Here is a 14,035-nt window from a genome sequence, read left to right on the forward strand (position 1 = left end):
CACTCTTCTTCTACGTCTTCCTCGTACCGTTACGATTTAAAAAAAAGGGAGCATCAGCCTCACGTTTTTGTGGCTCATGGCATGATATTCATTTCCAAAAGCGCGTTTGGAGTCAACCACCCAAAGACAACAACTGGTTTGGCCTCCTCGTTTGCTGTTCTTGCTCAGAATGGGACAACAATGTGTGCCTCAAATGTATCGAGAAGCCCCAACCATCTTGCACATGTGGTTTAGAACCATAGCGGTTCTACCACTAGAGGATCCATTGGCCAGCCAAACTTGCTCGAGACTTTTTTGGAACACGCTAAAAGGGGTATTTGGAATCATGCGTCTGTTAGAGCAATTTGAAAGTGAATTGCAGTAGCTTAATCGCTTTCTCTATTGTACTGCCATTGAAAAACCTGTTCATGAATTGGTCAGTCGATGGAGTTTCTTTAAATAAAAGGTTCAAAACATTAAATGTCTACTTAAGTGAAAGGAAGTTTTGATTTTGATGAGATTAATTTTTAACCCGCGGCAAAATGATGAATACTCCTCTAGGTTTGGTGCCTTTATTTTCTAATTCTGACAAGAGCGATGAAAGAGCATCGTTCCCGTGTACGAGTATCTTCAATGAACGACACCATTATGTTCCGCAAGTGGAACACACTTTAAAAATGAGGATATTTCATCATCTCTCCCGGCTAATTGCTAGGATTCATCAGAGCAAATCCGGATAAATCCACAGAGAATCATTTATGGACCTGGGGTGAAAGAGACCTCGAGGTCGGCCAACCCAGGATCCAGCAATGATGAATGGCAATGCTAATGATGGTTGTCATTTTCAGACTGTGGCTTGGCTGAGCAATTTCCATAGTTCATGATGGAGGTCAAGATATTAATGTATCTATCTCCCTCTCTCTCCCCCCCAAAAGAGGAGCCCAGATCTGGCTCTACTAACAGCTATTCCCAAGGTTGGTTCATGTACTTTAGGGTGGGCACCAAATATGATTACGTCAATTGCCTAGAGCAATTGGTCTTCCAAATGAAATTGGTGTCACTTTGGTAAGTAATAAGGCCGCCTGTGGCATTCAACATGCTACCACGATGATAAAGAAAACAAAAATCGTCAACGAACACTGTATGCTATACATGTACAAATGTCAGAAATTGAATAAGTGAAAGGATCACTTGAAATATACGAATCAATTCATACCTGAATTAAACAATCTTAGACTTCTCCGACTGATGGCACAAAACCACACAGTAATCCGCTTTCCTAGTTTCGGATCCAGTCACAATGTTGGAGTTGAGCAACGAACATAGAACCTCAAGATTGGCATCGAAGAGGAACACGAGTCTGGCCTCGAAACGACCTCACTCCTTCGCATCTCTTTGTCGACTTGCGTCGAACTCTCGCGTCAACATTCAACGGCTTTCCAAGCCACAAAACACCGTTCAAGGACAACGCGGACAAGTGAGATGTGGAGCACACCCTCTCACATTGCTCCTATTCTGAAAGGCTCGAGCAGAAAGATTCTGCTGAGACGGAGAATCTCCGCAAGTTAAAGTTGGGGATGTGGCACATCCTGGTGATTCTGGAATTGGGACCAATCGGACATGGGAGCAATGAAGTGTAGCGCTAGTTTCCAACGAGAATTTCGGGTGGAGCAGTATTTCTCGCCATAGTTAAAAGACTTTCAGTGGGATGGACTCGCGTTCATAGACGTTCAATGCAAACCTTTATTGGCCTTCATTAATCCATTGGCCCTGGTTACACTCTGTGAACACGTAACTTAAATGGCTATCATGGCTCATACCCAAAAGTGTCATTGATATGGAATGTGAGGAGTAACTCATTTGTTAGATAGATGGACTTACGATGTTGATAAACATTTACTTTTGGAGAAAGGGCTTTTCTAAAAGTAGGGTATTGGAACAGCTCGGGTTTTTTCGTAGTTTTGTCGTAAGAAGTAAGAACAAGATTGATTCGAGCATTTGTCAACCCAGGTTTTGGCTACGTTGGTCAAAATGAACGGACTTCAACGTAAGAACAGTTTGCAGAGCAAGTCTAGGCCGCTTTTTTGACCATCACTTACATCTACGCACAGGATGAAACATAAGTAAGGGATCTAATCAAAATAATGGAGCTGATCCTAAAAGTGATTTACAATGATTAATGACCATCTTGAAAGTGCTGAATAATATTTAGTTGCATGCACTTTTTAACTTTGGAACAAATTAATGGATATCGTTGGTAAAAGTTTAGAGATTGTCTGAAGCAATCTATTCATTCCCTCCTCGTAACCTGTGCACTTATGGAAATGTAAACTTGAAAAATTTGGTCTAACATACCCCATCCAAAGGAAGATACAAAGGAAGATTGACAACTTCGCTCTAAATGAAGCCTTGTGGCCCAATCGTATTAAAAGTCATCATATTTCTTTGAAGAAAATTGTTTCAGGAGCATCTTGACCAAATTTCAAGTAATGTGGTGCCCTTGTTATGAAAAAATGGCTCTCACTCTTGGAATGCCCCTCAAACCAAAAGTAGGCATATTGTAGCTCTGAGCTAAATATTGCTCTTTAAACTCATTTGAATGCTTCGTAATCATGAAATGATATGTCTCAACAAATATGACACCTTTTTTTACTTTATCGTTCTGGATGGTTTTGCAAAATACGAAATTTAGTGGGGTCCCAAATTCAAATTGCAAGCTAGTCGACTGGACTCTGTTTTTAATCTTTGCCCCTTAAAAAATGTTTACTTTTCAGTTATTGTTGCTGCCTTGTTTGCTTAGGAATGGTGTCATCTTTCACTAGAAGTGGAAGGATAATTCGCTCTGTTTTACTTGACGACTAAATGGAAATAACCAAGTGAACAAGAGTCCCATATTCTTTTCATCTAAAAACACTGATTTATAAACTTGAAAGGTATTCTTAAGATTGATAATCATGTTTATGTTCAATTTTGGTCAAGCCATTCCCAGTAATGGTAAGGAAAGTCGTCGCAACAATCAAATCAATATTCAAATCCGACCAATATTTATCAATTTAGCTAGAAAAACGCCTAATGCAAAAAGATCTTCCCAATATTGCGATTTGGTTATCTTCTCCCAAATTTGACTTAAAAAGGTAAAAAACACCTTGGTTTTACATATTTAAGTTCGTTGTTGCTAAAGTTTATTCCTAAACATCACACTATTCCTGAAAATCAATAAAGTATAATAAACTGCATTGAATCTGTCATCGGATCACTGTTTCGCGCGTTAAAGATCTTTAAAAAGGATGTCAAAATAAGGCTAAGAATCAATATATTATGCTTTCATCAATTTGGAGTTTAATGACCAAGAAAATGATCGAAAAAAAGAGTCTGAAATTGTTACGTTCTCATATTTTTGCGCACAAATTGGTCTTCCACAGGAAGTCGTTCGCCATTCGAATGATAGGTTTTTGGCCATTATTTCGACTGAAGGAGGGCACATTGAGTAAAGTCATTATTTTAAATGTCCTTTCAAATCGCCTTTCCGTAATTTGTCTAAAGGGCTATTTACCCGTGTGTTAAGTTGTGTGTTAAGTTGCTTTCCTGTTTTCCTTCCTAACCCTACAAACGCGACTATATTAATAAGTTCGTGAGCAACGTTGATGATTCTTGTATTTTTAGACAGACAGCAACTTAAGGAGTACTTTGTGATGACTTAAACGCTTCTCTCTCTACGACTGTACTATCGGTACTATAGTACAATATTATATTTTCCTTTTTTTCGATGCATATTTTGTACTGCCTCACAAGATACTCTCATATATTCCCTAAAGATGTCTTGATCGTCCCCAATTTGATATTCATGATTGTAACTAAATCTTCACAAATATGAACGAAAGGAAAGTTAATTCTTAGTCCAAGACGTGTATTATCTCTGACATTAAGTTATCCATCATTTTATTAACGGTGTTAAATTTAATCTCACTTCAAGTCCAATATGTCAAAAAAAATCACTCACGCCAATTGCAGCCAAGTTTTGGCTCTAAAAAGTGCTATCTGCATAAAGTTTGAGCCTGTTGTTCATTTCATAAGGTACCAATTGCCATGTTTTTTTTTCTACTCGTTGGTGAAAGTTATCTTTAAAGGAATGAATGTGGAATTAATATTTATCGTATGAAAATATCCAATAATTATGATTGATTTGCCTAAAATTTCCCAATAAGAAATGGCCTCTTTTGCTAATCGGAGAGAAGTTTTAATATCCAGGAAATATGATTCATGTAGCGGTTAATTAAGTATCAGCAAAAAGGTTCTTTTTTTCATTATCCTATTTTTTCTTCCCGTGAAGAGTAATAAAATAAAAAAGCAATTTGGATCTAGAAATGAAATAAAGTAGTTTAATGCGAACTAAACGATGCGCACCTTTGGAAAAACCAGTTTGCAAGTGCCTGAAATATTTCTGGAATCGGATTTATTGCAACCATTTGATCTATCCATGTTGAATTCATAATTTCAATTTGCATAGCGTACAAGAAAACGTTGTCAACATTCGTATGTATCTTCTTTATATGTGGGTGTACGAGTTATATTTTCAGGAAATTTTCAACGATCTTATATATTTGACGAAACAAAGTCAGATTTGGATCACTCAACCTCTTTTACACTCTAAACCACCACAATACAACAATGAACAAGGTTAACAACGAAACTAATCGTTCACAACATCATTAACCATCAATGAAACACAATCATAAGAGGCATTGACAATGGAATAAGCAAATCTTCATCGCATGAAATGGGCGCATCAGAGTCTCAACTTTTTGGTTTAGGGCTTCATTTTGATGACAAGGCAGGTTCCACAAACATTTCTCCCCTGAATAGAAAACATCATACAGAACACATCCAAGATCTAGATCTCTTCATCCACCGACCGTTTTCCCAGTCTCATGGAATCCCCAACACTGCGCCCCAACCGTATTGAAGATTCGGTTAAAGGCGCCCGTTTGCCGAACAACATCGCATCGGTCATGAGACGCTTGCCGAGCCTCATGGAGTCGGTCAAGGGTTCCCGTTTGCCCAAACGAATGGAGTCGGTCAAAGGCTCTCGCTTGCCCAAACGAATGGAGTCAGTTAAAGGTTCCCGCTTGCCCAAACGGATGGAGTCGGTCAAGGGTTCTCGCTTGCCCAAACGAATGGAGTCGGTCAGGGACTCCCGCTTGCCCAGTCGGATGGAGTCCACCACATCCGACCTCTTTCCCAATCTCATGCTATCCCCCACCGACTGACGCTTGCCCAATCGCATGGAGTCTGTTAGAGCTGGGCGCTTGCCAAATCTCATGGAGTCAGTCAGCGCAGGGCGTTTGCCGAGCCGCATCGAGTCTGTAATAGGATACCGTTTGCCTAGCCGCATGGAGTCCCCAAGCCCGGCCCTTTTTCCCAGTCTCATGGCACCATCTAAAATTCGTTTCTTATAGCTATTGGATCGTTTTCCCAGGCGAAGCGAGTCGGTTAGGCGTTTCCTCCATGAGATTGCAGTCACTTCGGGTTGGTCTTGGCCATTTCGTTTGCCAAGACGGGTGAGGTCTTGGAACTCAAGTCTGTTATTGCCTCCTCGACCAACACGAATGAGATCTACATGTGGAACCACGGATTGAAGGCTCATCTCTGGGTCATAGTTGGCCTCGTCATCAAACAACTCACTTTGGGGTGAGAACTCCAGGGCCTCCTCCGGAATACGTTTGAGCAAAGCTTCATTGATCACGGCCAAAACACCCTGAGGTAATAATATGGGTAATGTCATGGTAGCTCTGAGATTTTAATGGATTTGATGGGGTGGGGTTTGGGGTGGGGTTGGGGCAGGGGGAGAGACTTACGGGATCCACTCGTTTTTGGCAACACTCCAAAAAGCTCAAGCTGTCAAGATCACAAAGAGCGGAACAATCCGGTGAACATAACTCACAAATACTTTGGGATGACACAACTTGCAGGATCAAGAGTAGGACTAGAAAGACAAATTAAATTCTTTTGAAACCATTTTCTTTTTACCTTTGTGAAAAAATGTCCCTACCGAAGTATACTCCATGCATAGTCACGTAAACGAGGGTTTGAGGGACAGTTCCAATGCTGCAACGAAATGACACTGATGAAGTATTACTCTCGAGATGTGTTGGCCATCGTTTGAATTGTGGTCATGAACATGAGATGCTTTTCTCTCTTCTCTTGACCAAAGGAGCATCATCCCTTTTTTCCTGCTTCAGCCATTGCGATGAAGGAACCAATAAAACGACCATTATATGTCTTTGGCAACTTGTCAAGTTTAGGGGAGAAACAGAACTTCGATAGTTGGAACTTTGGAACCTACTCGTCTCAATTCTCAATTCCGAAATGAATTACTTGCTACAGCCATTTACTGAAATGAGAGACGGAATTGTTTCTGGGAATGGCAGAAATGAAATGAATTCATAATGGTGTGTTGTAGACATAGCTAATGCGGTGGAACGGTTAAATTTGCTTTGGATTAGATTCGCCACGCCCAATTCACTCATTCACTCACCTGCTTACTCATTCATTTATTTATTATAAAGGCTCACCATTAGCTGTGAGGAAACTGCATAGGTTGGAAGAATCAGTATGTAGACCTCTCCCACTACGTTTAACACAATTGGTAAAAGTGATGAAATAATTGAACAATGACTGAAATGTTCTACGTTTATTTTTTTTCATATTCTAATTACTTCTCAGGAGTAGCTTGCTTTTAGTACTTATGGGACTGAATACAGGTGATTGTTAGTGCCTTCGCACTATTCTCGCTAATTTGTTCTTCAGCAAGTGAAAGCAATAGTTGTTGCATTTGAGAATAACAATTGTTGATCTCAAAATTCAAGCACCTAAATACTTTATGACGTGAAATGCAACTATGTCAACAAATTGCAACCTAATCAATTAGTTGAATCCTGAACATTAGAGAAGCAAGCTTGAATTGCACCAAGTATTTTGGAATCTTCAACTTTTGGGTAGAAGTTCAGTGTCAAAATAGACGTGCAAATTATTTAGTTCTGGCCTTGGCAAAAGTATTTGGAGTTTTTTTAGCTTGAAAATCCACTCACCTCAATTCATATATTGGGGAAAGCCCAAACTTAACCTCTGACTTTAGAGCTTTAAAACCATCATTCAGATTGCGGCGCGAAAAATAGCCCATATGGATTTGTTATCACGATTACAAAAGCAAAAAGTAAATCAACCTAAACCAGTATACGTACTCTCTCAAAAAATGCAAAGAAAGCAAGGTTCGCAAGTCTCACACATCCAAATGCTGAAATGATCTTGCCTTTAAACAATGTGACATTAGAAAACATGAATGCTTTTTTGAATTGCGAGAATGCATCTCATGAAACATTATTATTCCTTAACAATACAGATCCAGTGATTTTATTGATTATAATCATTAAATGTTGGATGGAGACGCTTGGTTCCAGTGGTTGAATCACACACTAAAATGTTGATGTGTTGCTTAAAGTTATTCATTTTTTCTTATCAAGAAGCAACAAAATAATATTTCCCCTATTCAAAACAGAAATACAGCTTTTCACCCATAAGGCCCAAAAACACAAAATCAATCAAAATGATTGTTTTTCCGAACTCCATTCGTGAATCGTCGCTCTCAAATCAATTTAGATACTTTTTGTGAGATTCTGGAAGAGTCAGGTGATCTTTTGATAAGCCAAGTTGTGCAGAAAAAAGACTCGCGAGTGTGATTTTTTGGCAAAAGAAATAGAAAAAGAAAAACTTGGCAAACTATTTCGAAACTTTTGACACATTGAAGTAGCAGCTGGACGATGAAAAGCAGCACAAATTTTGGGAGGTCATTGGGGCACTTTTCAAAACAGTAGAGGTACTAAAAATCCAAGATATAAATCTCAATATTGGACAATAACAGTTTCTAAGGTTTCAAAAAGTTTATTGCAAAAATACGAAATTCTAAAATACAAAAAAAATCAGCCGCAAAACGACTTTTTTCTTCTAAAATTAGTTTTTATGCATGTTAATGAGTGAAACTTAGACAGTTTATAAAAATGCCTACCTGCATGAATCATTTTTTTAATGGATAAAAGAACTGAACCCTCAATTTAATCCCTCAGCAAAGAGATATGAAGCCTCAAAAGTAGGAGTGATCTCTCAAAATTTGACGATGACGTCATCTTCCTTTCCCGCTTCAATGAGTCAATATCTTCAATGCTGTTCAAATAACTCTCTTGTCGAGCATATCGATGGAGCTTTTTACGGTGTAATTTTGCTTTAAAAAGATGTAAATATTTTTGGATAGGATAGAATTTCATTTCAAAATGTCAATATCAAAAACAGTTTGATCGATTTTGGATAATTTCATTTCTTGCATGCCTGAAAGGATCAATCGGCTGAGACAGAATACAAAGGGCGGTATAGATATGAGATAAAAAATCTATTTGATGTCGCCCTATAAAACCTTAATGATCCCCAAGGATGGTTGAATTTCTTGACAAACTGTGTTTTGATATTGACTCTAACTAAAATAGATGGACCGTGACATTTCATTGAAAATACTAGTGAAAAAGTATCAAAGAATAATTCAGTAGAGTACCTGGAACGGATTCAATATTTCTCTCACAGGACTAAAAGCAACCAAGGAAGTGTTGTCCGTAAAGGCGTCTTTCTTAATTTGCACACAATGCAAATCATTATCTTGGTTTCCAAACGACGTTTTGCCGCTTTGTCATTGTAGTGGGTGGCTTTTCCTCCAAGGTGGAAACAGTCTACTTTGATCTATGAACTGGACTTTAACAATGATTATAACTTTTTCGTTTTTCCCCACAGAAAGGTTTTGCAAGAGGATGGAATCGGCCATTGATCGTTCATTATCGTAACATTTTTGAGCTATTTTGAGCTGTCAAAACTCGACCTGTTATTTTATCGTACAAATATCATTTTATTGTACAATAATGCTACTGTATGGACTTTAGTTTCGGGCAGCCATTTGACTAAAGATATTATATTCATGGAGGAGGGCACTTTTTTAAACCAGGGAACCAAGGTAAAAAAAATTGTAAAATCTATCTAAAAGTTATGTGAAAGGTTCGAGAAGACAAAGTTTGGCTGGTTTGTTTTAGTTTCGGGGATTTATGAACTGATCTCATGCACCAAGTTTACAAGCAACATTGTTTGAAATTTGATTCCGGACAAATCTTAGAGTCTTGGCTTTGACACTAAAGCAAACTCTACTTAACTATTACCTTCACTTACTTTGCACTGATTCCAATGCAATCATTGCACTATTCGAATGGTGCAAAATACTGATGGGAGTGAAATTCTGTGCAAACTTCATCGATTCACTTCTTCAATTTCGGGTTCAGGTCAAATCTACGTACGTCCCTGGCCATGTTTTTGTAAGATGGCTCATTTCAGGGTAAAGCTTGGCCCGAACATGAGCTTATTGTTAATATTTTGCCAATTCAAGGACATGTCATGTTTGTTTTACATGAAGATATCACTCGAGGTAAATATGAATACCCCTTGTCCAGTCGATATGAATGTCATTTGTCATCCGAATCCGCTCTCGTTAATTGCTCAAGCCACCTAAATTCATCCCAGTCATGCAAGGCAATGCTTTCAGCCAAAGACAAATGATTCCAGACGAGTGTAATCGCAGGGAAAACACTAAAATAAGCCCTTGCAAACATGGCGATATTGTGACATGCATTCAAATGTGTAAGCTTAACGAAAATCATTATGAACGATCTCGTTTCAATAGAAATTGTTGGTAAAAAAGAACAAGAGACGGATGGATGAAAGCAATGCTATCTTTATACCAAAACATATATTTTTTTTGTTTTTTCCACTTTTCCGCAGGGAATATTGGAAAAAAACGGGCGATGACATAATTATGATTTTGTGGGAGCTTGCTTTTCTGTTGACGAAGAAACATGATCGAAACAGATCAAGGTTAAAAATTATATCTCTCTATAACTTAATATTCATATAATATCTGTTCCACCCACGAATTATTGTTGGCGGATCTGACTAGCCATTGAATGTAGGGTAGATCAGAAATTTTGAAACACTTGTAGTCATTAATTGATTTTATATTTTTTCGAATCCACCAACGAAATAGTTTGTGGATCTGGTCAGCTCTTTCCTTCACTTTTTTCCACATTTTCATTGTGGCAATTCTCGTCATCTTTTGTTGTGACTTCAAATTCTAGTCAACTATTCTAATAGCATTCTAACCTTTTTATTCTTTTAGCCTTTTAGTTATCTCTTTATATGATTATACTTGCACTTTTACACCTCTGACATACTGACATGACAGAGTCGCTATAAAGATCATTATTATTATTATTATTATTATTATTGATGATGTGACGACTTCAATGCGTAAAGGACACATTTCAATGTATGTACATCAATAACTCTTAGCACTTTCAAGGTGAAAAGTTTAGACCACTTTTCATCGCTTAGCTGATTTTCTCAGTCTCTTTTTCACTTTGAGAAAAGCAGTGTCCTACAAATTCTTGGCAAGGAAGTCCTCAGAAGAGATTCTACTTTTTATGCGTTGTTTTTCTTACCGGAAAATACAACACTAAATCACTAGTACTACAAAAGCGCATGTTCCTGCCTTCTTAGATCCTTGCTGTGTCTTCTTCCTCCTCTTTGTTGAATAAACATTCGCGGTTAGGTAGACAGATTGAGTAATTTCATTAGCATTGTAACCCAAAGAACTCTTTAAGGGGGTTGACTGGGGCTTACCCTTGAGAGTAGTTAAAGCGAAGTATTCATTTCATATGAATGCTTACTGGCAGTCGAGTGCAAACAACAAAGGCCATCAATCTTGAAAGCTACCTACTAAGGGAGGGCATATGCGTGAAAATGGGATCTCATCATTCCCAATCGTGAATGGGAGTTCCACGGGAAAGTAGGCTCTTTCAGTAATTTCCTCAGGGTCAGTTGGAGTGAAATCGCTGGATCTCATGATACCTCATTCTTTTTTGGTGTTACTCGTCGCTAACAAACGGGCACGGAATCATGGCATTAAATTGATAAGGTTAAAATGAATCGTACGTGCGGATGTTTCAGATTTGTTTTTAGTTTACACACTATTGAAATTCCTACATAGAGACAAAAAGACATCAAAGATGAGAGAGTATTTCTTATTTTTGCAAACTTAGTGTATGAACCATGAAACATCTATAGAGATTTATTCTACGCATATATGGAGCCACTTCACCCTCTGTCAAAACTTAAATGTACTTAAATATGATCACATCACAATACGCAGACCCTTCTTGAAACCAGGAAACCAAGACAAGAAACTTCCTTTTTGCTCTATTAAAGATTATAACATGCTTCAATACATAATCTTATATTTAAAAGACTTTCATTTGTGTTGACTTCAGACGGCCAAAATATTCATTAGAAGCCTCCATTTTAGCCACTAAATATGCATAAAAAATTAGCCAAAATATGCACTTACATATTTTCATCTCTTCACCTCCATTTTCACCTCTTCCCACCTATTTGGTAAAACTTTGGACTCACTTTTTACTATTCCAATGTGCACTGAACCAATTCCAAATGTGCTGCGATATCAATATCTAGTCATCTAGTTCATCCATCTTTACACTAAAAGCAACCATTTTTGCCTCCTTGTTTATGATTCTACACTCTCGTTGATACATTTTATTTAATGGCATGCTCAAGAGTCGCAATAAATCATTATTACATTACATTTCAATTTGCATACGCCAAAAACCAAAATATGCATCAAAACTCGAAATTTGCAATAAATGCGAATCAACCTCTTTTATGACTTACAATGGATAATGCATATTTTGACCGTCTCTTTGTGCGTATTTTCCTCAAAAATCAAAACCATTGAACTTCAGTTTTTTTCGCGCCTGTAGAGGTTCGAAGTCATCAAATTTACTCAAGGATTTTGTCCCGCTAAAATATAATTTATAAGGAAACTATGAAAATGTCACTGCTTCATTTTCTCAGGAATATGTCCAAAGGCATAAAGAGAAGGTAGGATAAAAAAACACTGATAGACATAGAAACTTAGAAGTATGTTCAAATGATATTAGACACCTTTACTAGATATGAATTAGACATCAGCAAGTCTATTGGAACAAAATTGTTCCACTTTTATTGCTTCCTGCCTGAAGGTTCAATGTGAAAAGACTGTTCATTCAAATGTTTCTTCCAATGAGATGCAAAATTACCTTTTGGTTTGGAGCGTGAATTGGACGACGAGTGGTTTTCTAATTTAGATGAACCCTGATGCAATTTTACAATCAATAAAGACCATCATTAACTGCAAATTGGGGTTGGTTCGAACATAAGCATATCAACTTCTCGAATGCTGAATAAACAAATATCTCAAGCCAAAAACACAACGTCCATTGAGTGTGTAGGTTTTTTCACTAACGACTGAAAAAATGGATTTCAGTCACAGATGAAGAGAGAGAAAAATATGTAGAATTATTTCACTTGGTTGACTTGGCGTTGAAAATATACCAGTGCAGACTTTTTACCAATCAAAAAATATGCTATTGGAAGGGCCAAATTTGAAAACTTATAAGCAACTAATTCGCAATATTGTTTTTGGAGTATTGGCCTGTTGGTACGAAATGTTGTTGTCATTTGTGAACTTAAATATTTCTATTGCTAATCCTCTTTCAAGAGCCAGATGTTTGTTTAAAGGTAAAGAAGGGCGATAAAAGGATCAAACAATAAGAAACGTTTTTTATCACTCATTAAATCATGTATCATAAGATAGAAAACAAAAGGTGCATGTAAAAAGTGCAATTTCAGAATGTTACTCTAAAGAAAACTAATTAGTCGCAAAACCAGCGCAGATGACAAAAGTGTTTTTCTCAGTAAATTGAAATTCGTTTTGAAATGATATTTTCCTGCAGGCAGCACAAACAGGTCAGTCATCTGCTCTCTGTAAGGCGTGAGTTCAAATCTCGTTGTCGGAAGGAAAGTTAGCTTCATCCCCAAATACAAGATCTCATGTCGTTTCAATTACCAGTAATTTCCGAAAATCGGACTCACCTCAGAGTTTCTCCCCAGAACCAAGCAACAGGCTTTCTTTCTTCAAGGGTGGTTGGCTGAATGGTTTGGCTTTTCACCTGGTTCTGACCTCGGTTCGGTGTTCCTCGCCCATTTATACGCAGAACCATTCTTGAACACCCTCGATTGTTTCGATTGCTCAAGCATGCGATGTCTCGATCATTCCTGGTGTAGACATTCGATACGATAATAATCTATTTGGAGATATGTTCTATGCACCGAGATGTCATATTTTGGACCATTAGCAACACTTCTCATGCTTCTTTTGTTAAAGGTTCGAGAGATCCATCCGTTTAAGGGTCGCTCACTCGTTGTTGGATCCCATCATGAATTCGAGAGCTCTCCTTTTAGAACATTTAAAAGGAAACATTGAACATATGTCGAGATACTTGCAATGAAACGGGTTCTGTCGAAGCCTCGGAGGTCAAGCGGTTATGAGGTGATTCAAGATCCGTGGCTTGTTCTTTAATGTTTTGAGCCTTTCATTTTTTTCCTGTCAGTGTAATCCTCGAAACAATTCTCATGTTTTCAGCAGAAAACCAAATGTCGGAAATAGTTGAGAATGATCCAAAGAGATCTGTGGGATCACTAATCTTAACCACCATCAAGGAAGATCCCGTGAAAGAGATTGGGGCCTTTGTTCTAGTTTTCGTTGTTCGTCACTCATCGACACACAAAAGCATTCATCTACATTTGACTTGCTCAAATCTTCGATTTTGGGGTTGTAAGGTAGTAAGTAGTACAGATCATCTGTAAGCATTTTCCTTGTCTTACTATGGCTCATCTTAACCAAATCGTTGAAGCATTAGTTACTCCAATAACCTACACGTAAGCTCATCCAAGTCGTCTTGAGATGAAATGTCAATACATTAGATACTCTGTCGTATTTATTAGTGCTGGGGCGAGTCCGGACTCGAGTCGGAGTGCACGCGAGTCTTTCAATCGCTTTGGAGAAATTGGTCGGACTCGA

The 14,035-nt window shown here is 37.9% G+C and overlaps 2 protein-coding genes across 3 annotated transcripts in view; both read right to left on the reverse strand.

The window, feature by feature from the left end:
* The window catches only part of LOC131881063 (glutamate receptor ionotropic, kainate 2-like), a 32,307-nt gene extending 30,874 nt beyond the window's left edge, over positions 1-1,433 (reverse strand). The window contains exon 1 of the mRNA XM_059227822.1: positions 1,196-1,433. The gene's annotated coding sequence lies outside the window, so the exon portion shown is untranslated. The remainder of the gene's footprint in view (positions 1-1,195) is intronic.
* Positions 1,434-4,421: 2,988 nt separating this feature from the next.
* On the reverse strand, positions 4,422-13,192 carry LOC131880443 (FMRFamide-like neuropeptide 18). 2 transcript variants are annotated; one of them, XM_059227085.1, is made up of 4 exons: positions 13,048-13,192; positions 6,029-6,084; positions 5,835-5,962; positions 4,422-5,734 (listed from the first exon to the last, which is right to left on the reverse strand). In XM_059227085.1, exons 1-4 carry the CDS (start codon positions 13,173-13,175, stop codon positions 4,871-4,873), a joined length of 1,176 nt encoding a protein of 391 aa, XP_059083068.1. In that variant the 5' UTR covers positions 13,176-13,192; the 3' UTR covers positions 4,422-4,870. The 2 variants fall into 2 exon arrangements, with proteins under 2 accessions (XP_059083068.1, XP_059083069.1); XM_059227086.1 differs by lacking the exon at positions 13,048-13,192 and adding an exon at positions 6,323-6,620.
* Positions 13,193-14,035: the final 843 nt, after the last annotated feature.

This window comes from Tigriopus californicus, chromosome 5 (assembly GCF_007210705.1).
Source record: "Tigriopus californicus strain San Diego chromosome 5, Tcal_SD_v2.1, whole genome shotgun sequence".
Lineage (NCBI taxonomy): Eukaryota > Metazoa > Arthropoda > Copepoda > Harpacticoida > Harpacticidae > Tigriopus > Tigriopus californicus.

Excerpts from the sequence above, each read along its gene's own strand:
- LOC131880443 (XM_059227085.1), bottom strand. The coding sequence starts at position 13,175 with ATGGTTCTGCGTATAAATGGGCGAGGAACACCGAACCGAGGTCAGAAC. Across the intron at positions 5,963-6,028 it reads TATGCATGGAGTATACTTCG|TCCTACTCTTGATCCTGCAA; the intron begins GTAGGGACATTT and ends TTGTCTTTCTAG. Across the intron at positions 5,735-5,834 it reads GCCAAAAACGAGTGGATCCC|GGTGTTTTGGCCGTGATCAA; the intron begins GTAAGTCTCTCC and ends TTATTACCTCAG.